The sequence below is a fragment of the Sphaerodactylus townsendi genome, linkage group LG02 (genome assembly GCF_021028975.2).
Source record: "Sphaerodactylus townsendi isolate TG3544 linkage group LG02, MPM_Stown_v2.3, whole genome shotgun sequence".
Lineage (NCBI taxonomy): Eukaryota > Metazoa > Chordata > Lepidosauria > Squamata > Sphaerodactylidae > Sphaerodactylus > Sphaerodactylus townsendi.
In genome coordinates, this window is record NC_059426.1 from 56598592 (window position 1) to 56622409 (window position 23818).

Sequence of the window (23818 nt, forward strand, 5' to 3'; positions counted from 1 at the left end):
GTGTGCAGCAGCGCCACTGTTTGAATCCTACCACCATCGGAACCTATTAAAATTTTTGGATCCCACCACTGCCCACCTCCCCTGTTTTGGGGACTCTCTTACAGGGTCTGGAGGATTAAAGCCATTCAGTAACATGCCCAAGTGGGGGGGGGGGGGGTCAGCAGGCTTTCATCACCAGGTGGCAAAGGAATCATGAAGAGGCTTGTGCTCAGGTGGCATGCTGGGGGCTTGCCACTACACTGCCCCCCAGTAAGCGAGCTGAGGGGGGGATGGGTTTATCAAGCAGCAGGCAGGTTGTCTGATGCTGAATCTATTCCCATGCTGTGTCAATGCTCTTGTGGTTGCATTCAGTAAAGCCATGATCTACTGTTCCCCAGTTTGTTGTGTGTGGTGTGTTATTCCCTCACCTGCCCCACTCCCTTCCTTCCCCCTGGATCCACAAGAGCCCTGCTAAAGCTCTTCTAATCCAGCATCCCATTTTGTAGTGGCCAACCAGTTCCCAAGAAGAGCCAACAAACAGTATGGAGGTCAAGGTCATTCTTTAAACCAAATATGTGTCTGCCAACTGTTAAGGAACCTATACCGAAAAACAAAAGCAAATGAGAACCAGTAGAAATGGGAGAGAAAATCCTACCCCTGTCTTATTCATTTCATTTGTGGGCAGCAATTAACTACATTGCAAAGCATCTAATAGCCATAGGCCCAGTATGGTCATCGTAGATGTAACACAATAGTAGGCCTATGAGGGCTGTTCTGGGTCCATTATTAGACAGCTGAGTTATATTTGCAGCATGTTTGTAGTACAGCCATGGACTTGAGATTGTGTGGCATCTAACTCACTTCTGCCTGGGGACTGTGGAGACAAGTTGCAAACAGTATTCTTGACCTTTTCTTTTCCTGTGTTGGGTAATCAAGCCAGAATTCTTTCCGGTTACTTTTTCAGAAAATGCATTAAAGGCTAGTTGACTAGATCCTACTGATTTGCTCACTGGCCCAAAAGGCAAATTGTTCTGCTACAGGACATTTGGCAGCAAAGAACAACAATCTGTTTTTTATTTGGTTGACTGCTGTTTCCTGATGAACTGGGGAAGGCCCTCTTTTATGCTATGTTGCTAGGGCTATTATGTCCCCTTTGCTCCTCTAATAGAATTTAACATTTTTATATTCCATCAGTTCCTTTTACTTTCAAAACACTTCACCAGCATAAGAACCAAACAACATAACCATTAAACAGCTCATAACATACAAGAATAGAACACTCAACCTTCCAAAGCCGTATTGGTTTACACATACGGGAAGGGTGTCTTCTAATTGCCAGTCATACTGGAATTTATATTTTTTTATTCTCAAACCACATCACCCACTTTCTCCAGAAAAGTTAAGTCATCCAGCCACTGTACACATGGAGGCAGAGTAAGAAAGCACCACTTTGCCTACTAGAACAGAAAGGATGCCATACAGTTGTTTACAGTGAAAAGGGCCTCAGCTACCAAAGGCTTTTGTTTTCCTGAACCAAAAATTAATCTGGCTCCAGCATTGTCTCAAAATGAGAGAGTTGTAGCTAAATTAAAGGGGAGACAAAATAACTTCAGAGAGAAAAAAAGAATTAATGCAAATTTCAGTACTACAAAGAACAGTGGATCATGCCAGTTTTATAGTCTGAATGAAATTGGTGGTACCAGCTCACTTAAAGACACACAGAGTTATAAACGATTAAGGCCATTTATTGTTTGTATTAAAATGAGAACTTCAAATTTTGTCACCCAGAATCATTCTATTTTTGCTCCATTAGTTCAATGCCTTGTTTTAAACTCATTAATAATCAGTATGGAAATAAAAACTTTTAAAACAAGTGTCAGTTAAGAAAAGTGGGCGAGGGACAAAAGTATTCTCAATTAAATGTTTTGGCTGTTACATTTGTTCACCTTGATGAACAGGGGAATGAGAATATGTATTACACTGCAGTTATTCCTGAGCTACTTTGCGTAACATAGACTCTTGATGAACCATTCCTACAGCAAAGATCACTACTCCAGTCTTCTGTAGCTTACAATGCATTCTTCACACAAAGAAGTGTATTATTATGAAATGAAAAATCAACGTATATTGTAAAATAGTAAAGGTTACCATATCAGTTCTTCACCTCTCTACTGCAGTCCAAAGAGTGCCTGTAATTTATTCAGTATCCTAACTCAGATTCTGACATTATAATGCAAATGAGTTTGTATAAATTCTGACCTAGTTCCCATGCTGCTAAGACTGTTTGGACCACTGATGGATCCATGCCTCAAAGAATACAAACAGTTAGGACATTTAAAGGAAACTGGCTCTGAACTCAGTAGGTCAGGAATTTCCTCACTGATCGATGCTGGAAGGCAAAAGGAGCATGCTCACGTGCAGTCGCAATGTACAATTGTGTCCTGAAACCATGTCATTTGAATGTACAAGTACAGCAGGAAAAAGCTGCATGTTTACAAACTGTAATACTATTTTGCAGCACTTCTAATGGGCCAAGAATACAAAACAAGCTAGAAAAATAAAACAAGGTCAATGAAACCACTTCCATTTGGTCAACACACAGCACACCAACTCTTGGATTTTCCAAGACAAGATACTCCTTGACTTGGAGTCACTACAGTGTTTCAGTGGATGGACGGAATTCTGCCCACATCCCCAGATGACTGCAATGTTGCTCTTTGAATAAAAATTGAGAAAGTCATGTTTTGTGGACTGGAATCCTCCTTTTCACAGAAACAGTCCAGTGGAGTCTTTAACTTGAGACCACTTCAGAATATTTCACATGCTCTCCAAATTTTTTGCAATAGAACAAATGATTTAAGATCACTTCACAGATTCTGGAATATGTGTATTTAAAAGATGTGCATAGATGCTAGGGTGCACTGGCTACATGCACATAAAAACACACACACTTTACACGTGTAACTTCCTTGGTTCAGTACCTGACATCTTCAGTCCTATGGCTGATGATAACTAGAGCCTGCTGTGTACTTGTGACTTTCACTAATAGGCAAAATGTTACAAACTTGAGCAAGGCAAAAAGTATGAAAATTGGGTAGGGAGGATGTATAAGAGAAGAATGTGCACTCTTACAAAACACTCATATCCTAATTAGTTGAGGAGAATATTACATCTACCACTTGGTCCCCATGTTACTATTACTATGGTATAAGAGATCCTTCTTCCACCGCAGATGATCGATCACTGCACAATTTGCTCCTAATGTCTAAACTATAGAAGTTATTGATTTAGCACTTGCATGAAGTAGAGACTGAACTGAAATCTGTGTCAAATGCTGCTTCAGTTCATCCCCTGGTGGTCAACGTTTCAAACTGCAGTTGAATATGTACATTTCCACCGAAGCTGAGAGAAACTGGAGTGTGATCTTTTCTCAACAGTACCCTCCAAACTGAGATTGTAAGGCAGCTTTGAACTGTTGTTGTTTGCTCATTTGGACTTAATGGCAAACTATGGTTTACATGAAACATTAAGCAACTGATTGACTTGAAACATATGATAGGAGAACAGAAAGAATGAAGACATGCTAACCTGAGATTCAGTTATGAAAAGCTACCATCATTTATAAAGATTAAGCTTACAAGCTACACATTTCTCCCTGTGTTTTTCAACAATGAAAGACTGCCAATAATATGTCATGGTTGACTCTGGGCAATTATAACTGTAGGCTTTATCATGTTTATATTAAATTTATATTTCACTTTAAACTATGATATTTTAATAATCTAATATAACACAAGGTACTGGTCCTTAAATAGAACTCTGTATCTTTCCATTCTGTTGTCAAGATGTATACTAAGTTATGATCAACTGTTTTCAATTTAATACTATAGGCAACCAATTTGTTTCCTGGCCAAAGAATTTCAGATACAAATTTCAAGCACAAAGCCTACATTCAGATTTCACATTTAATCCGAACTAGGTTGACTGAGTGTGTATGGTACAATTCCTGATAACCTGTGAAGCCAGAATAAAGAATAAGATTTTGTTACTGTCCTCTGTGTGAAAGGGGAGGGGGAGGGAAGGAAGTGAGGGGCGTGCATGAGTCCAGCAACAAGCTAGTTTCATGCCTAAAACTGGCTTTATAGGATACGGTACATACTCATGTATAAGTCGAATTTTTCAGCACATTTTTAATGCTGAAAAAGCTCCCCTCGACTTATATGCGGGTCATAATTTTTTTTTGTGTTTTTACTTTGCCGGCCAGCAGGGGGTGCAGTTTTTATGCTAGCAACACCAAAATTTCAGGGTACCCTCAGAAGACACTCCTGGTGATACCAGCCAAGTTTGATAATGTTTGGTTCAGGGGATCCAAAGTTATGGACCCCCAAAGGAGGTGCCCCCATTCCCCATTGTTTTCAATGGGAGCTATTAGTAGATGAGGCTACCCTTTTGAGGGTCCATAACTTTGGACCCTCTGCACCAAACTTCACCAAACCTGGCTGGTCTCATCAGGAGAGTCTCTTTATGACACCAGCCAGGTTTGGTGAAGTTTGGGTCAGGGGATCCAAAGTTATTGATCCCCAAAAGGGTGCCCCATCCCCCATTGTTTACAATGGAAGCTAATAGCAGATTTTCCATTGTATTGTCGAAGGCTTTCACGGCCAGAATCACTTGGGTGCTGTGTGGTTTCCGGGCTGTATGGCCGTGTTCTAGCAGCATTCTCTCCTGACGTTTCGCCTGCATCTGTGGCTGGCATCTTCAGCCTTTAAAAGCTGTTCCAGTATCCTCTGATCCTCTGAAGATGCCAGCCACAGATGCAGGCGAAACGTCAGGAGAGAATGCTGCTAGAACACGGCCATACAGCCCGGAAACCACACAGCACCCAAGATTTTCCATTTCTGATAATATCCCTCTTAAAATCTAAGTTGGGTTACATTTGGACATACAGATGATGATGATGAGGAATCCAGTTTTGAAGGATTTTAACTCCTGTGTTTTAGCTTGGTTGCTGATTGAGCAAAGGTTTTTGTACTTTTAAAGTTACTGTTGAGACCATATTGTTCTTGTTGACCCTCTTTTCCACTTACAGAGCCAATTTACTGTTTTTCTTTGAAATAAATATTCAAAAACATTTAACCTACTGATGCCTCAATTGATGTAATTTTATTGGTATCTATTTTTATTTTTGAAATTTACCAGCAGCTGCTGCATTTCCCACCCTCGACTTATACGCAAGTCAATAAGTTTTCCCAGTTTTTTGTGGGAAAATTAAGTGCCTCGACTTATATGCGGGTCGACTTATACACGAGTATATATGGTATCTGAATGCAATCAAAGTATGGATAAAGAAACTGCTCTAGAGCTCATAGCTACCCATATGTTGCTCAGTTCTATGGAACTGAGAACAGAAACTTATACAATATGGGATCAGGATTTTGTCTCCTTTGTTCTCATGTACCTATATCTTCACAGAATCAACAGACAGAATAGGAGGCAAATAAAATAAATCCTGCTAGTGCTCTCTGGAGTGTATTAGTTTTTTATTTGTTTTAAATGAAGGAATAGTAGAAATGTAACTCTAGTCAAATAAACTATTTGAATTCACATTGTGAAGTGTGCCAGAGACAAAACTGTAGTCTGCATACCAGTCTCCCTGGCGCATAATAATCAGTAGATTTTGGTTTAACATAACCAAACAGAAACGGCCTCCTCAATTATTCCAGCTTCTTGGAATGTTTTGATTGAGATACTTAATAGGATCCAGGACTGATGTCAGACTTGTGCGTTAACACCAATCCTCTGCAAATAGCTCTCCCATGCTGCTTTCCTGTAAGTCTCTGCTTCCTCCAGATGACTGGGTGCAGACAAGATGCCTCGCCCCACAATTATGACATCAGAACCTTTTTTTCCAATCACTTCTTGAGGACTCAGGTACTTCTGCCCAAGGCTATCACCTGCAAATGCACCGCAAAGACAAACTTTTCAGTAGAAAACACCAGCAATCACAATAAACCCTGAGGCTATAGTCAGACACCAAATGACAAGATGACATTAAGCACCAACTTAGCACAAGTGAGGGGCATGCAAGAGCATGACAACAAAACAGACTGGTTTGAATGCATACTTAGAGAATTTCCTATGCTAACAATGAGCAGTGATACTTCCAAAGTACTCAGGAGGGTTTAAAGTAGCAAGAGGAAGACAGCTTCCCTGTGCCCAGGATATACTTATTTAGTCATGATGCTTACAAATACAAAGCATGTATTACAAATACAAAGCTGCCTGTGTGTAAGGTAGCTTCATGTGAAAATACAAGCCTATCATCATAGTAAAATCCTCCCAGACAAGACACCAGATGATCTGTCATCAGAACTCCAGGACAATATATCCATTTAAACAACAGAGCCATGCAAGGCCTCAGTTTAACAAGAACTGCCAAATGCAAGGACTGGAGGACTGAAATCTTTCCACCAGAGTTGTTTTTCCCACCTCAACTGCCCTCTATCTCCAAGCAGCTTCTTGCTCTATTGAAGGAAACTGCCTGTGTGTGTTTTTCACAACAATTTGTATGCAGACATATAATCAGTTTGGGGTATTTCGAGACTGGGAAGATTGGAGGGAGGGAGGGAGGGAAGTTCATTCCCTCTACTCTTAGCCCTGATCCAAATGAGGCCTCCTTTTTGTTTTAAAAAAGGGCTAAAGATGCATTCATGGATCTTCTGGTGCATCATCTGATTTTCTCTCTTTCAGTATACAGGGTGCTGCTTCTACAACAGTACAGTATGATTTACATATAATAAAGAATGATAATCTTTGAATATGAACGAGTAGCCTAATTTTACGCAGAGAAACATTTCACAGCTGAAATTTCCACAGCTGCGTCGTGTTACAAGAATTCTAAACATAGCAGCATTCAAAACAAACAGATTTTCGGCAGGTAGCAGATATGGCTTTCAATGGATGAGGCAGCAAAAAGAACACCACAGGTATGACAATGAAATATATTTGCGGTGCATTTGGCTCCCTTCAATATGGATGGTTTATCCTTGCATAGCTACACTCTTTATGCATTTGCTCTTTTCCCCGACTTCTTTGGGCAAGAAGTAGATGATCCAGCAGCTATTCAGAGGACAGCTCTTTCTTATCCATGGCAAAGATTGCAGGGAACAAAATACACAACAATCCTGGCAACAAACTATGCTCAGTTGGGGTTCATTCTGCACAGTCTATTAAAACCTAGAAACGTTTACCAGAACAACCTTTATTCTAGTATTTTTACCAAAAAAGTGTACTGATTTCTTTGACCTAGTGAACATAGTAGAAGTTTCAAACGGGCCACTTGCACAGAAAGGCTTACCTCCAGCCTGCATCTGAACACCGGGAGTCATGTGAAGGAATTCAGGTTTTTCAACAATTCTGGAGCCAGAAATAAAACCCAAAACAAAATCAGAGTGTTCTTCAGCCATTTTAGCCTACAAGAAAATAGATACAAAGGATCATTCATACCTTCTGGTAGCAACATACTTAATCCATGAAATGCTACAGATCCTGCTGGCTGCATGTTCTATTATTCACTTACACAATATTTTAAAGATAGAAAAAAGATTCAGGGATACAGAACTAATACCTGCACAACGTAATATAGATGCAAGTTTGTGTTCCACAGTGTTCCACAGCTGAGAAAACATGCTAAACAGGAATACCACTAAGACACCTTGCAACATTAGCAAAGCAGAAGGAGTATCTGAATAATGTACTGACCAGAATGGTAAATATAAAACCTTTGATGAAGAAATGGACCTAGCAGTGACAAATGTATAGATTCCTATCACGGTTCCCTTCAAATTCTCTTCCATGATCCTTTCCCTGACACTAAACCTGCATAACTTGTTTTGCATCAGGCAAAGAGCTTTCTTGTTCAGCCCTGCTTGTGTGGACTGTTGGTTTTGGGGGACTGGATGAGTCTTGTGTAAGATCTTGTTTGTAAGTGCTAGAATCCACCATGCACGGATTTGAAAAGTTCATGAAACTACTGTTTACAATTCTATGTTGTTTATTTAATCAGTTTTTAAAATTATTGTTACTTTTATGAGTTGTGATTAGAAAATTTAGTAGTGGTTTAATTTTGTGTTGCTTTCAGACTACTGCCATTTATTTCTCGGTTGTCTTCATTTTTAACTGTAAATTGTCTCAATATATTGGTAACTGAAGTCTATATCAACTAAATAAAGACTGCTCTCACCTTGCATGGCAGAAAGGGGAAAAACCTTGCCTGAAAACATTCTGAACTTGGACCTTAATACTTGTCAATCTTGAGTGAACACTCAAACTTACTGCAGCTTTTGTATATTCACCAGTAGCCAGAGACCCTTCTGAACTCATCTCCCCAACCAGAAGACATCCTCGTTGTAAAGGTTGCCCTACTGCTTTCAATCCCTGAATGACACCAGGTCCAGGAACCACGTGGGCATTAACTATATCTGACCAGGATGCTATTTTGAAGATGCCACCTGGAAGGGAAAAAGGGGAATAACCAGCTAAGCAGCCAGAACACTCTCAGTCAGAACACTGTTTATTTGCTGTTAAACGTTTCTCACAACTTTACTAGCATGGTTTAAAAAGGACTCCCTGTGATCCCTTTTGCCCATAAATCAGCATTATAAATCCTTATGGTTCTATGCTATCAACATTTTTCTTTCACGTATGTGCATTTCAAACTTTGTTTTATTAGTGCTAATTCTCTCAATATAGCATAACAATCAGACTAAAACTCAGCTCAAAAAACCTGTGAAGTCTTGTCTTTCCTGAAATAAAACAGAAGATTTGGTTTTTATACCTCACTTTTCACTTTCTCTATGGCGGTTTCCGCACATGCAGGCTTGCATCGGCATGATTGATGCAGATGCAAGCCCTGGGGCCGTTCGCATGAACGGCCCCACAGGCTGCGCGGCTGGCGGAGCATGCTCTGCACAGCCCCCCCGAACAGCGACCTACCTTTTCCCTGCCTTTCATCGCTCTGAGGAGGGAAGGGGACACGCCCCCTGGCCAGAGTGACGAAAGGCAGGAAAAAGGTAGGCAGCTGTTCGGGAGTGCCACGGGAATTCGCCGGTGTCCACCCGCTGCTGTTCGCTCGGCAACAGGTGGCAACCGGCGTATTCCATAAAACTCGCCTCCCGAGCGACTTTCAGAAGCGGTGTCTTCACGCCACTTCAGGGGAGCCAGGACGGTGCTGCTGCAGTGCCCCAGGGACTGTTTTTTCCCATCCCTGGAGCGCTGTTGTTTCCCCGTGCGGAAACTGAATCTTTAAGGAGTCTCAAAGCAGCTTACAATCACCTTCCTTTCCCCTACCCACAACACCTTGTGTGGTAGGTGCAGAGAGTTCAAAGAGAGCTGTGAGCAGCCCAAGGTCACCCAGCAGACTTCGTGTGAAGGAATGGAAGACAAATGCGGTTCCCCAGATTAGAGTCCACCACACATGTGTAGTCCCCCACTCTTAACCACTTCACCAAACTAAGCATGTGTCAAGTCAGTCAAATTCCCAGAAATGTATACAGGTCTTGAAACAAATGTATCAAATTATAGGTTGGGAGCAGAACAATGGTAATTGGCAGAAAGGCAGCAAATTCAAACTCACCTTCATACTGATGCTTCACTGTATTTCCAATGTCTGCAAACTTCCGGTCTTCAAATATCAAGAATTCGTGCTGGTCTGCAAGTTCTCTTAATTCTTTTATTACTTCTAAGGTGAAATCGTCCAGAATATCTATGTGGGTTTTCAAGACACAGATGGATGGGCCAAGAGCAGCAGCCAGACCAAGCAATTCTGTGGACTTGGTCACATCAGCAGAAAGACACAAATTAGACTGCTTTTTCTCCATGAGCCTGAAAAGTCGGGCAGTGAGGGAATGTGTGCCTGGCAACTCAGCTCGAGCACCAAAACTCATTTCTTTGCACATTCTTTTTACACTAGAAGCGCCATTTTGCTCAGAAGGCTGACTATCATTTTCCTGAATGAATTTCTCTACCTTCGTCACCATCACGGAAGCAACCTTTTTTTGCTGCTCGAGGATTTTCAGCACCTTCGTCAAAGTACATACTGAGTGTAAACGAATCCCCTTTTTCTCCAGCATGGCTCTTCCTCCCTGCTCTCTGTCCAACAGCACAATGGCATCAGTGACCTTCAACCCCTCTTTTTGAAGAACCTCTGCTGTTTCCAAGACACTGGAGCCAGTGGTGACCACATCTTCAATGATGAGACAAGTTTCTCCTGACTTTATGATGCCTTCCACAATGCGCTTGGTACCTTTAAAAGCAATAAAGTACTTTACACCAATTCAACAATATGCATGGTCAGATCAAATGATTACTTCTTATTAAAAATATACAAGATGTAACAATTGAGAATAAACTTCTGGCAAAATCATTTTTCGATTGGTGTCACTAAAACAAGGGTACAATACTTAAGACTGAAAGCTCAGCTTTCAAAACCTGTTTAAAAATACACACATAGTCGCCCAGGAAGTTGTAAGACTTAATTTTTTAAAACATCTTCCCAGTTTCAAATAGTCTTGGCTTAAATACCATTGTGTACAACTCAGATTGCTAATTTTTACCGTGCTCTTTTGCTTCCTTTCTGCGAATAAGCATTGGGATCTGGTTTGCTGAACAGATGATTGTAGCCAAAGGTAAAGCTGTGTATGGAACCCCACACACAGAGTCATACTTGATTCCAGCATCCTTTGTTGTTTGAAAAAGAAGATGGGCTACCTGACAACAAATGAAATTAAAGATACTTTAGTAACAGGACTGTACATTTGTGTTAGAAGCCAGAGGGGTGCAGAGGTTAACAGTAGTAAACTCTAATCTGAGGAAATGGATTCAATTCCCCACCCCTCCACGTGAAGCCTGATAAGGAACCTTGGATCAGTCACTGTTCTCTCAAAACTACCTCAGCCCACGTGGAGGCAAGCAATGCCAAACCACCTTCACCGTCTCTTGCTTAGATGACTTTATGGTGATGGCACTTTCCTTCACCACCTTTGTGTTACTTGGTAGTACAAGAAGGACAAAATCTGCAAGTTATCTGCCAGAAGCTATACAGATATTCTGAAAGTCCCTCGTGGGTGGAAGCCATGTTTTTCACTATGCTTTGATACTTCACAAAAGAGGTTGAATAGAAGTTACTCTGCTACTATTCATACTGAGGAGGGAAATGTATAGCTTATATTTCAGACTCCTGGATAAAAAAGAAAGCAGGTGATGTGATACAACATCAGCCACCTCAATCCCATCAATCTATCTCAATCACTTTTCAAGCACGTAAGAGATGCTTTAAAAAAAGATTGCAGTGTTTATATATATTTTAGGTGTTAAGCACAGTCACTTTCATTTTTTGAATGGGGATAACTTTTTCCTAACCTATCCAGTTACCGACAACAATGAACTTCTAGCCTGTCCGTAACTACCACCATGCATCAGTCATGTTGTAGGACTAGCAATCAAGTTGACACTATCCTCTATGATATGGATCCTGTAAGCAAGTATTCTGATTTTCAGGAAGTCTTTCTAGCTTCCCTTTAGAACAGCCAATGTACTTAACTATATATACAGATGAGGTAGTAAAAGTTGTCTCCAAAGGACTCATTTGAAAGTTTGGAAAAATAGGGTTCTATTTCACATGTCACTGCACTCAGGTCTTTAACTAACATTTCTGACTCTTCGAAGCACTGCAAAAGTTAAGTACATTGGGAGATGTAGTCCAGAGGGTACCCTTTTCCGAGAAGAGGGGCTGACTGGACTACAACTCCCACAATCCTTCACTTTCCCAGCGGAGTCATCACCTCCCAGAAGGTCCTGGGCGAAGGTCTGAAGAACAACCAACAGCCAAGAAGGGGCAGAGCTAGGTAGGGAAGCAGAAACATAGATAAGAAAAAACCCACCACAACCAGTTGAATCCGGCTGTGAAAACCTTCACAATACATAGATAAGAGAGTTGTAGTGAGAAAAAAAGAGAGCTGGACTAAGCGGGCAGAAAGAGAGCTGGAGTAAGGAAGCAGAAAGAGAAAGACAGAGAGAACTGGTGTTGCAGGGCAGAAAATTAAAAAGAGATCTGGGGTAGTGGGGCAGACACATAGAGCTCGAGTAGGGCCCCCGAAACATTGTTGGGGTACTGGGGCAAAAAGAGAGAGAGCTAGGGCAGAAGGGCAGAAAGAGAAGATTAAGAGAAAGGATGGCAGGATGGAGAGTGAGAGGCAGAGAAAAAGCAGGGGAATAGAAGGAAAAAGGTAGGGTGTCTATGGAGAATTCCCTTCAACTTCACGGACATCCTGCTGGCTCTCCCTTTTCAAATATGGGATCCTAGCTTTGCATGTGGGGATGGAATGCCTATGGAGATGGGAAGAACTCTCTCCCATCTTCACAGGCACCCTTCAGCCCCACTCCCCCGCTTTGTAAAGCCTGGATCCAGCTTTGCAAAGGAGGATGGAGGTGCCTATGGAAATAGTTTGCAGGCACCCTGATTGCAAAGCCTGGATCTAGCTTTTCAAATGAGGCATGGTGCCATAGGTAAGAACATAAGAACAAGCCAGCTGGATCAGACCAGAGTCCATCTAGTCCAGCTCTCTGCTACTCGCAGTGGCCCACCAGGTGCCTTTGGGAGCTCACGTGCAGGATGTGAAAGCAATGGCCTTCTGCGGCTGTTGCTCCCAATCACCTGGTCTGTTAAGGCATTTGCAATCTCAGATCAAAGAGGATCAAGATTGGTAGCCATAAATCGACTTCTCCATAAATCTGTCCAAGCCCCTTATAAAGCTATCCAGGTTAGTGGCCATCACCACCTCCTGTGGCAGCATATTCCAAACACCAATCACATGTTGCGTGAAGAAGTGTTTCTTTTTATTAGTCCTAATTCTTCCCCCCAGCATTTTCAATGAATGCCCCCTGGTTCTAGTATTGTGAGAAAGAGAGAAAAATTTCTCTCTGTCAACATTTTCTACCCCATGCATAATTTTATAGACTTCAATCATATCCCCCCTCAGCCATCTCCTCTCCAAACTAAAGAGTCCCAAACGCTGCAGCCTCTCCTCATAGGGAAGGTGCTCCAGTCCCTCAATCATCCTTGTTGCCCTTCTCTGCCCTTCTCTGCATCCTTGTTGCCTTTCTCTCTTTACACTGGTGGCTCCCCCTCCCTTTTGCAAAGCCAGGATTCTGACTTTGCAAACTGATGTGTGTGTGTGCCTATGGAGATGGGGAAAACTCTCCCCATCTTCACAGACAACATGCTGGCTTGCCCCCTTTTGCAAAGCTAGGATCCAGCTTTGAAAGTGTGTGTGTGTGGGGGGGGGGGGGGTGTTTGCCAATGAAGATAGGGAAAATTCTCCCAATCTTCAGAGGCACCCTGCTGGCCACCCCCCTTTGCAAAGCTGGGATCCAGCTTTACAAACGGGATGTGTGCCTGTGTGTGTGCCTGTGAAGATGGGGAGAACTCTCCCTGTCTTCAGAGGCACCCTGATTGCTCCCCCCGCCCTCCCTTTTTCACAGGCCTCCCTCTTTTTCTTTTGACTTATGCCAACAGGGATTTCAGGTCAAGAGACGTTCAGAGTTACTTTGCCACTGCCGCCTCCCACATCTCGCCCCTGGTATCCCTTGGAGGTCTCCTATCCATGATCAGGGCTGAGTGTGTGTGACTTCCATGGTGCGAATGTGGAACATGAACCTGGACTTCTCAGGTCCTATTCCGACACCTTAACCAATACACTATGCTGCCCCTTCTTCTGCCTTGGTTATTCCCTATTGCGCCGGTCAGCTCTCCCTCCAACCCTTCACAGGAGGAAAAGATCGCGTACTTTGTTGAGCAGAGCCGGGTGAGAAACGATGACACGCAGGTCGACGTACACCGGAGAGACGAGGCCGCTCTTGAGCACAAACTCCCCGAAACGAAGAGCCTCGACCCGATGCAGCTCAGACGCCAACTGGTCCATCGCACGCACGCCGCCGCCGCCGCCGCGCGCTCAGAGAATTCCGTCGCCCAACAATGACGCAATCGAAGCAGCGGTTCCAGGAAAGGCCGATCAAGTGGCAATCACTGTCTACGCTCGCCGCTTCCATTGGCTGCTAAGTGTAGAGGGCGGGGTTTTTGATGGCATGCTCTGTGCTTGAATTGGGGGTCGTTTACTCTTCTGTTGCCGCTTTTAAATGAAATACTTTTAAAAAGACATGCATGGGAAGCTAATGGGACACCAGGCTATAATACTGTTCGCTGTTCCGGCATATGCTGTTTTGAATGTGCAGAGTTTTATTCTCCACCTAGGCTTCTCATGTATTCAAGATTTGGAATTCTGTTCTGCTTGCTCTGAATGAAACGTAAATAACTGCACACCTCTACCTTTGACTAGCTGTTTTCAGTACCAGCCATGTTGCTAAAACTGGGGAAGTGGGGTGTTTTGGTCATGCATTTTGAACATTTTATTATGCTTTTCCCATTCAAAGGTGATTTACAATAATTAATCCATCACATTGGTTATATATGTTAACAAGTGTAATCATATACCAAACTATTCCAAGCATAGGTTCATTTAGATCAACGGATCACTCGGATAATTCCTCATAACATTATACTGAATAAGGGTGGGTTTTTTTTAGTTCTCCCAAATTGTTTCTTGGAAACTGTCACTGTGGCTGTGGGAATAATTTTATTATTATCTTCCTGATCTTGAAAATGAACAGATAAGGGTGAAAGTTAGCTTCTTGCCTGAAGCTACATATGTGTTTTGTAGTGGTTTTTGAACTGGGAACTTTCCAGCTCATGTTGCATCGCCTTAATCATTTTGCAGCAGCAGTATCATTTTATTTATGAAATGATGGCATGTTATCATTAAACAGTGTTTGAGTACTGTGCTTTTAAAAGAGCTTGTAAGAAGACACAGGTTTGTAGGGTTTGTTATGGATTAAAGAGCCCAAACATCTGACATTTACAGAAGTGAAATATCAGGAGACAGAGTGTATCAGGAGACAGAGCCCAACAGCCACTCCTTCCCTGTCCCATTTACACTTGATGCGGAGAAAAACACATTAGATGTTTTGTGTAGACTTGTTTGGCTCATTCCGCACATGCAGAATAATGCACTTTCAAACTGCTTTCAGTGCTCTTTGAAGCTGTGCGGAATGGCAAAATCCACTTGCAAACAGTTGTGAAAGTGGTATGAAAATGCATTATTTTGCGTGTGCGGAAAGGGCCTTTGACTTGGTCCTCACGGAAGAAGTCAGAAAGTCTAGACTGTACCTGTTTAAACAGTAACATGATTGAATGCTTGTTTATAATTTTTTAAAAGGTAGTATGTATGGGAAGAAGACTAAAATCCTCCTTATTCATAAGTTGTTAGTTTCTTTGTGGAAAGAATTATTTGTATAAAGGCCTGTCACGTCAAGCAGGCCTTTTCTTATAGTTTGAAATGGTATAGCCCAAATATAGGCTATTACCTTGGGAAAAAACCTCAACCTTTTATTGTAACCTTGTCTAAAGTTATGATTTTGTATTTTTAGAAGGAGGCAGTCTACAAAGATCTTTGACTTAAACTCTGTTTTGTGTAATGCCATATTCTAAGTAAATGCAGTTGGCTGCTTGTGACTGGCAATCTGCCTGGTGGTTACTTTCTTGAATTTGTGGCACCATGTGAAGACATCTTTATTTTCCCAAGCCTTTTGTAATATATAAATCAGTTCCCCCATGTGCATGAACCCCATCACCCCATGTAATGTGGCAGCACTTATTGCTTGTGCAGCAGTATTTTGTTGATTTTGTCATTGTAGTTTAGTTGTCAGTTTAATTTTTTTCTTTTAGTCAGCTTTGATTTTTTTTTTCAATAGGTTCTCCCTGTTTATGCTTGTGCTATGTCACTGATATGTATGTAATGAAAATGTTGATTTTTTAAAAAAATAATTAGGAATTAAATCATTGATATCTGCTTCACGACCATGAAAAGAACTTGTAATGCAAGAGGTTGCAATGTTCCTTGGTTTGGAGGTATCTGGTTATTGTATAACCTCTTGCATTACAAGTTCATTCCATAGTCTTGAAGCAGGAATCCCTAAAATCAGAAGAAATTGTAGCTGTTGAAAAAACAACCCCACAAACCTTATGCCTTGAAATTAGGATCACTGTTTTATCCAACATTTGTAATAAATACTGTAACTTCATGATAATGATGCCTGACTTTTAAAATATTTTGGGACTGACAATACACTATCCCATTCTTTTGGTATCAGGAAATACTGCAATGCAAGGAATAATAATGCAAGGAAAAGCATTTTCAGTATCTAGTTTACATATCAAGCCATTGACTTGCTCTGTAGTATGGTATACAGCTATTTGCTGAATTTATTATGACAGGATTGCTCTATTTCTTCTGAGCAACTGATCTTATTTCTTTAAACAAGAAAAAAACCCTCCTAAACTGAGTTTGTTTACTGTATTTATAAGGAAAGCAAGAGCCTCAAATGTAAATTTTGAATTACCATCTATCTGTACATAACATGTACTGCAGAAGATTAAGAACATAAGACTGCAGAAGACCAGTTTACAACATTACATATGAGGAACTGACAGCATAAATAAAATCATTACAAAATGTATCTTTAGAAAACACATATGCATACAAAGTAAAATTGGCAGTCCCAACAAAAAGTTAATAATACTTAAGGCAGACCAGCAAAAGACTGAAAATGATTAAGGCTGAGGAATTAGTTTGCACCTTGAAAAATGTTACGCTGTTAACATGCATACTCCCTCCTATGATTGTTGCAAATATTTTAAAAGGTGTATATTTCAGTTGTCCGCACCTCAAATTTTATTTTTTTTCAACAAAAGGCCCATAACTGTTGGAGTGGCATTTTAGCAAAAAGCAGACTAATGATTTTGATAAAAAAGTAAAAGCACCAGAGTTCAACATTTGGGCACAAAGGGATGCTATGGCTTGAGTAGGATAGATACATGTAGAATCAGAGTACCTAGAGTACAAATGACAGAATTCTGACATCATGATAACAGTCACTAGCATTAATTAGCCCAGACGGAGATTTGACTGGCAGTGTATAACTAGCCTCAAAAAACGAATCTGATTTTACTCCATTAGGAAAGCACCATTTTCTGATGGATCACAAACAATCAGACTGGGTGATAAACCAGAGCCCTGTTCAAAGAGAATTTATTTCTACAGATGGTTTAGAAATAAAAGGTAGTTCATGAAATGGCACTTAGAGAACCTGAACATGTATATCAAATCCTAATTATAAACTATAGCCCTGAAACGTCTCTAGGCACAATCAGTTACATGCAGCTAGCAGATGGGGATTTTCACCTGAACATTTGGTTCTACTGGGACCATATGAGCATGAATATGTGCCACTGTGTCAGCTGTACACAGCAATCTCCCTGGCTAGACTGGATGTAGAATTTTGGGATAGGGATTGATATGAAGTGCAGCTTGGGCATCTTTGCACAAAAACTGATTCTCACAGATTTCAGTTAAATTTGTTCTCTAGTGTGTGTTCCTAAGAATTTAGCCTTTAAGGCCAAAATCTGTGTTGCCCATTGTTGCCTTGATAGTCTTTGTAGACATAACTGTGTTTCCTTCATAGGATTTCCATGTAGAAAACATCTTTGAAATCTCTGAATAAAGAATGGCCAAATGATGGGCTTAACCAACATCCAATACTTAATTTAATCTGGCTCCCAGGATTATGCAAGAAAAAGTGTTGAGTGACCTCATTTATCCATTTTTGAGATTCTCATATATATATATATAGTTTTAAACTCCACTTCTTACTTCAATACTGGGTTTGTTTTTTGTTTTTGGTTGAACCAATGTGTCCATTTACCACACCTTATATCTTGATTTTGTCACTTCTGGCTTGACTGTTCACGACACCTCTAAGTAAGTCTATAGGGGCTCCATCAGGAAAACTTCATGTAAACTATCAATATATTTGCAGACTGTTTTGGGTAGAAGGAAATAGATTGACTTGGGGATAAAATCCCATTGATTTAAGTGGCATATATTTCCAAGCAATCCAGAAAATAATGAATTTTCATATTCTTAGTTGTAAACTAATAGTTGTAAACTAGTTGTACAGTAATATCCTTTTCCTGTTTTGAAATAAATGCTAAACAGAATAGCAAAGTTCAGTGTGAAAAAAACACTGGTCTTCATCAATACCCAGAGTTGTTCTAGTTCAGCCATACTGATGGGATCATAGACATTAAACATATCTCATAGATGTGATGATGTTAGCATTATTAGCAAATCCTATAGCACTGAATACAGACTCTTTCAAGAATCCATAGCATTGGACACTTAAGTTCCAGGATTATTTCATGTTTGATTTGACAGGTCATCTCAATAAATTATGTTCTTTTCACACTCAGCAGAAAAGTTCTCAGCTTTTCCTAAGTTGCTTCTCTAAAAACTATTTAACGTATAAAACATTATTCAATATATTTATGTACAAAAGCCATACATAGATTTTGAGCTACTCTGTATCAGCATTGATAAATCAAACGTGAGGCAATTTTAACATATGTTCTGGCCAATGTCAGTTTTACAATCAGAACATGAGTTGCTTTAAAACATAAATGAGGGAATACCTTCAGATAGGTAGATACCAAGTTTCTCCCAAGCTCAATAGCAGAGGTGTATCGTATGGTACTTCAGAACTCTGTCCATACATTTGCTTCAGAGATTTAGGCATTTGCATCAACTGGTAGTGATTACACAGTAACTGGTACATGACTATACTAGTTTATTTTGGCCCATGTCAGAATTGCTGGACAATATCCAGGACACAGTTTGTATTTTCCCTGGTTCACAAATGCTTACATACCATGGCAGCCAGAGGGATCCTATATGATCTGATCACAGTGATCCATGCTCTGATCATATCCAAGTTAAATTGCTCTAATACATTCTTTGTGGTGCTACTTTTGAAAACAGTTTGGAAACTTCAACTGGTCAAAATGCAACAGCTAGGATATTTTCAGAGTCCAGAGTGGCTGACACTAACCACAGGTTGTCAAACAGTTTTAAGGGCAGAGTAGTTGCAGATGCTAAAACATCTTCATGATCTAACAGTTACGTTAAAAAGTAAGTTGCGTACTATTAGAATAAGCATAAACTTCATTTTCTTCCACTGGGCCCTTGCAAAAAACATTGGTTAGGAAACTGACATAAAAAGTAGCAAAATATGCTAGAACTTTGGAAACTTTCTGCTCGCCCACAGGATTTTGCCTTTCAGCTCTGACAGGAGAGCCCCTGCTCTTCTCTATCCTACCACTGACATAGAGTGAGAAGAGACAATGCTGTAACTTCCCAGAGAATGCTTGAAACTGTTTGGTAAGATGGCCATGGATGAAGGCGTATGGAGAATCTTACTAATCTCCTGCTTTGCCAGTGCACAAATGTAGGAAGTTCTTCATTATTTAGCAAACCAAATGCCTGCTGTGGAGTGTTACTTTTTTCCCTTTGACTGAGTTCCTTGATTTTTTTGTGTGCAAGTCTTAATATAGGCTTGTCTAAAAGTGCTTTGGTGTCTTTAATAAATAGTTATGAGGAATGAATGAGTAATTGAGCATCTCTTCTCTGAAGATTGTACAATAATGTAGACAAAGAAACAGAACTTAGGGTCAGTACTCTGAACAAGTGAAATGGGAAATTTCATTGTCTGTATATATGTGGGTAGATGAAACTATGCCTTCAAGAATTACTAAGTCCATCAATACACTGCAGAGTTTATAGAATAGCCATTGCTGAGTGAAAAGGAAAAGAAAATCAGACATGAATTGTCGACTAAAGGATTAAGATATAGCAGGATCGTGAAACATTGTATCCACCATGGTATAAAATATTAGACTAATCCCTAGACCAGTATAATTTAGAATTTTGCTTCCAAAATCACTTGGTTTAAAAATCGTTCAAGGAACTAAGAAACTATTCACTAATTATTCTTTTTGTTAATAAAAAGGTTCATTGTAATTATTTTTTGTATGATTGCACACCACATTTTTGGAATAGAAATAAAATGCTAGCATAGATGTTTGTGTGATGAAAATAGTGGGGGTGGAGAGAGATGCATGTTTGCATAAATGTAGTAGTTACCAATCTTACACACCCATTTTGAAGCTAAAAATGTAGGAATGGACCCTTTATATTTATCATTATGGCCAATTTTGGATTGATATCACAACCGTGCAACTAACTGTTCAAGCTAAAAATGACCTTCTTTTCATGTTACATTATAATGTGATAATTCAAAGCTCCAATAGAAAAATGTCTTTGACACCTAGTTTACAGATACAGCAATTATTTTAACACACCCTTTCCTCAACACACAGATTTTGCAAAAGATTTTCTGTACAAGAGCTATAAAAAACTTCAGTAAAAAAATTGTCTCCTTGTGCTTAATCAAAACATATTTTTGTTACCATGAGTTTACCATCTTATCAGTAACACACTGCTATTTTCTGGTATGCTAGTTTTGATAATAAGAGTGCTGTAAAATCCAGAGGGTCTTATTGGCAACAGCATACTGCAGCATTGATCAATACAGTATACTTAAGTCACATGTCAGGCAAAGCTGACAAGGGTCATAAAACAACAGTTCAGCCATAAAACTAGCTCTTACTGAATACCAGAAGTCTTCCTTGTAGGATCTGGTCCCTCATTAGAATGAATAGCCATGGTTTTTGTAAATTCTGAAGCGAGTCCAATTTATTTTTCAGGAAAAGCTGGCTGCTAAGGATCAGCCTGGTGTTATTTTCTCTTGTCTTCCTATTATTTAAATTTTAATATGATCAGCAAGAATACTAGGGCTGCCTTTCAAAAGTAAGGCAACAGTGTTTTGGTTCTCATTCACAACTGAAGTCATTATGAACAGTCATTGGCATTTAACTTGACGACATTATAACAAGAATAAGCCACCTAAGAAGTTGTATATGCAACACTTGAAAGCATCTAAATCTAATTACTTAGATAATACAACTGCTGGAACAGTACTTATATTTTCTCGGATGCCACATCAAATAAGATACTTTATACAGGCATACAAAAACAAACTCTGCCTTCTTTCTTCCCATACTCTATCACAGTCCAGTGTCAAGTCAGGTATTGTGTTATGTTCCTGGGTTCATTCTGCTCATTATGAAACTCTTAACATTGGGAATTGGGCGCACATCAAACTGGTGTTTGCGACGTTCAATGAAACTAGCCAGGCGTGAGGTATCCAGTGGGATTTTGGAATAGCTGCCATTGTGAAACTGCAGCCACGGATGCTGCAAGCAGGTGGCTGCCGTTGGCCTCCTCCTGAAGTCTTCCTGAAGGATTACAGTAATGAAGTCTCTGGCAGCATGGCTTACATCGCAGAAGTACTCATTAGGGAAGCTGAAATCTACCCGGCATACATTTATGCAAGTTTCCTCTCTGCTTTCATCCAGGAAGGGTGAGACACCACTCAACATGACATAGGTAAGCACACCTAGGCTCCAGATATCTGTGCTTAGTGAAACAGGGGCCCCTTGGATAACCTCTGGAGCAGCAAATTCAGGATTTCCGAGGAGATGGTGAACATGATAATGGCCTGTAATTTGAACAGCATCTTCTAGGTCTATCAACTTAACACGAGGCACTGGGATCCTCAAATCAATGAGCAGGTTTTCTGGCTGTGGAGATTAAAATCAAAAGGTTCAATAGCCCATTATCTTTGTGACTGAAAACAGATTAAACCGACAGTGCTCTTGCTTTAGATGTTGACTTGTTCAATAAGGATAAATATATATTCACAAGAGAAAAAAAATATACCACATGGAAGGAAGGATTTGTATACATTTGCACTTTTTCTCCAGCAAATATTTTAAAATATGTTCATTCTAATAGAACTAAAGCCTTAATAGTTTGGGACTTAATTACCAATTTATACTGAGACTATTTTCAACCAAATGAAATGTTGTGACCAATTAAAAAAATAAAAAAACCAAACCATCATCCCCCTACTCGAGAATCCCTCCCCACCCGAAAATTCCCCCCACCTACCTGCACAGCAACTGCTCACTTGAGTTTCCCTCTATTGGCAGCTGCCTAGAGGATCTATCATAATGGTGGATGGAAGGGGGATTAAAGTGAACGCTTCCTGCTTGCTGTAGTTCGCGCAGGCAAGCAGGAAGCATTTTCAACCTGGGTTAATAATGAAAAAAGTCACTAAATTAGTGATTTTCATTTAACCCGGGTTCTGGCCATTAAAACAGGTTAGCAACATTGTGGGGGGGCAAGTTCTGTGGGAACTTCCCCCCACCAAAACACTTTTAAAAAGGGCCTTAACCTGTTTTACTTGGTCCGTGCAGAATCACCCAGTGTCATCCTAGACAGAGTTATATCCAAGTCCATTGAAGTCAATGGGCCTAGATGGGCATAACTCTGTTGAGGATGGTACAGGGGCAGTATAGCCCATGTTGGTGGGGGGCAGCTCCATGGTGGCCAGGGATGGTGCCACCGCAGCAGAACCACACCACCTCAAAAGTGGAGTCAGGCAGTCCAAGAAGCTTGAAAAAAGAAAGAAACCTCTAGATCCCCCAAAAATACAGGACAAAGAGCTATGCCACACTTTTTGGAAGCTGATTAAAGTCAGCTCCATCCCCCAGGAACACCCCACAGACCACTCCCACCTGTGCCCTCGTATTGCTTCCATGACTTCATTCAGCCCCTCCCCCACCAACTGCACTGTTAGTCTGTTACAACGCAACAAACTTTAAAAGGTGTGTGTCACCTTAATGACTAATATGATTAAACTTCTGGAATTTATCAACATCAAATGAATTTTAAATCAGAATGTATGAAATCCCACAAGTAGATGGGAAGTTTTTCTAAATTCATATTGGATGACATTCTTCTACACTGGTATAATGAAAGTTAAAGTAGAGGACTGGCTTGTTGCATAGTAAAAAGAAAGAAAGCATAGGATGTTGTGGGTTTTATTTATTATTTGATTTAATAGATAAATTTTCTGAGTTGTATAGCTGTGTTGTAGTAGTATTTTGTCTTGATGTTTCGCCTGCATCTGTGGCTGGCATCTGGGTGGTTGTCTAGTGTTTTTAAGTACTGGTAGACATTTTTTTTCTTTTTCATCATTCCTGTTGAAATTGTCCATGTGCTTGTGAATTTCAATGGCTTCTCTGACATAGTGGCTGTCAAAAGTGGTCCAGAATTTCTGTGTTTTCAAATAACATTCTGTGTACAGCTTGGTTTATAACATGTTCTGCTACTTCTGATTTTTCGACTGAAAAACTACCACCAGATCCTCTGAAGATGCCAGCCACAGATGCAGGCGAAATGTCAGGGGAAAATACTATTGGAATACAGCCATACAACCTAGAAAACCCACAACATTCTAGTGATTCCAGCTGTGAAACCCTTCAACTATACAAAGAAAGAATATATCATAAACAAGTTTATTCATGGTTGAACGGTATAAAAATGAGTTTTGTATGCGCTTAGCATATGTTGCTGTTCTATAGAGCCTGGTACTGGCTGTTCTTAACCAACAGATACCATGGAAATATTTTTATGATTTATCCCTACTACCTTTATATCCAAATGAGCCACCCGACAATTGTGAAGGTATTGTAAGGCTTCTGTTGTGTCTCTTATGTAGAAAGCCACTTTCTCTTCCATAAGTTCATCATGATTCATAAGGTAGTCCAAGAGACGACCATCATCCATCCTAAAACCCAAGAATAGTCCAATGTGAAACTAAAATATTTCTAATATTTGAAACATGCCGTTCAATTCTGAACATAAGT

At 40.3% G+C, this 23818-nt stretch overlaps 2 protein-coding genes across 4 annotated transcripts in view; both read right to left on the reverse strand.

The window, feature by feature from the left end:
• Positions 1-5502: 5502 nt before the first annotated feature.
• UMPS (uridine monophosphate synthetase) lies at positions 5503-13995 on the reverse strand. The gene is made up of 6 exons (XM_048483773.1): positions 13824-13995; positions 10593-10746; positions 9614-10282; positions 8314-8489; positions 7337-7451; positions 5503-5933 (listed from the first exon to the last, which is right to left on the reverse strand). Exons 1-6 carry the CDS (start codon positions 13956-13958, stop codon positions 5752-5754), a joined length of 1431 nt encoding a protein of 476 aa, XP_048339730.1. The 5' UTR covers positions 13959-13995; the 3' UTR covers positions 5503-5751.
• A 3785-nt stretch (positions 13996-17780) lies between these two features.
• KALRN (kalirin RhoGEF kinase) overlaps positions 17781-23818 on the reverse strand; it is a 668527-nt gene continuing 662489 nt past the window's right edge. For all 3 annotated transcript variants that reach the window (XM_048485754.1, XM_048485753.1, XM_048485755.1), the window contains 2 exons: positions 23601-23739; positions 17781-21685 (listed from right to left, as the gene is read on the reverse strand). In XM_048485754.1, coding sequence (XP_048341711.1) covers positions 21140-21685; positions 23601-23739 — 685 coding nt within the window. In that variant the 3' untranslated portion in view covers positions 17781-21139. The remainder of the gene's footprint in view (positions 21686-23600; positions 23740-23818) is intronic.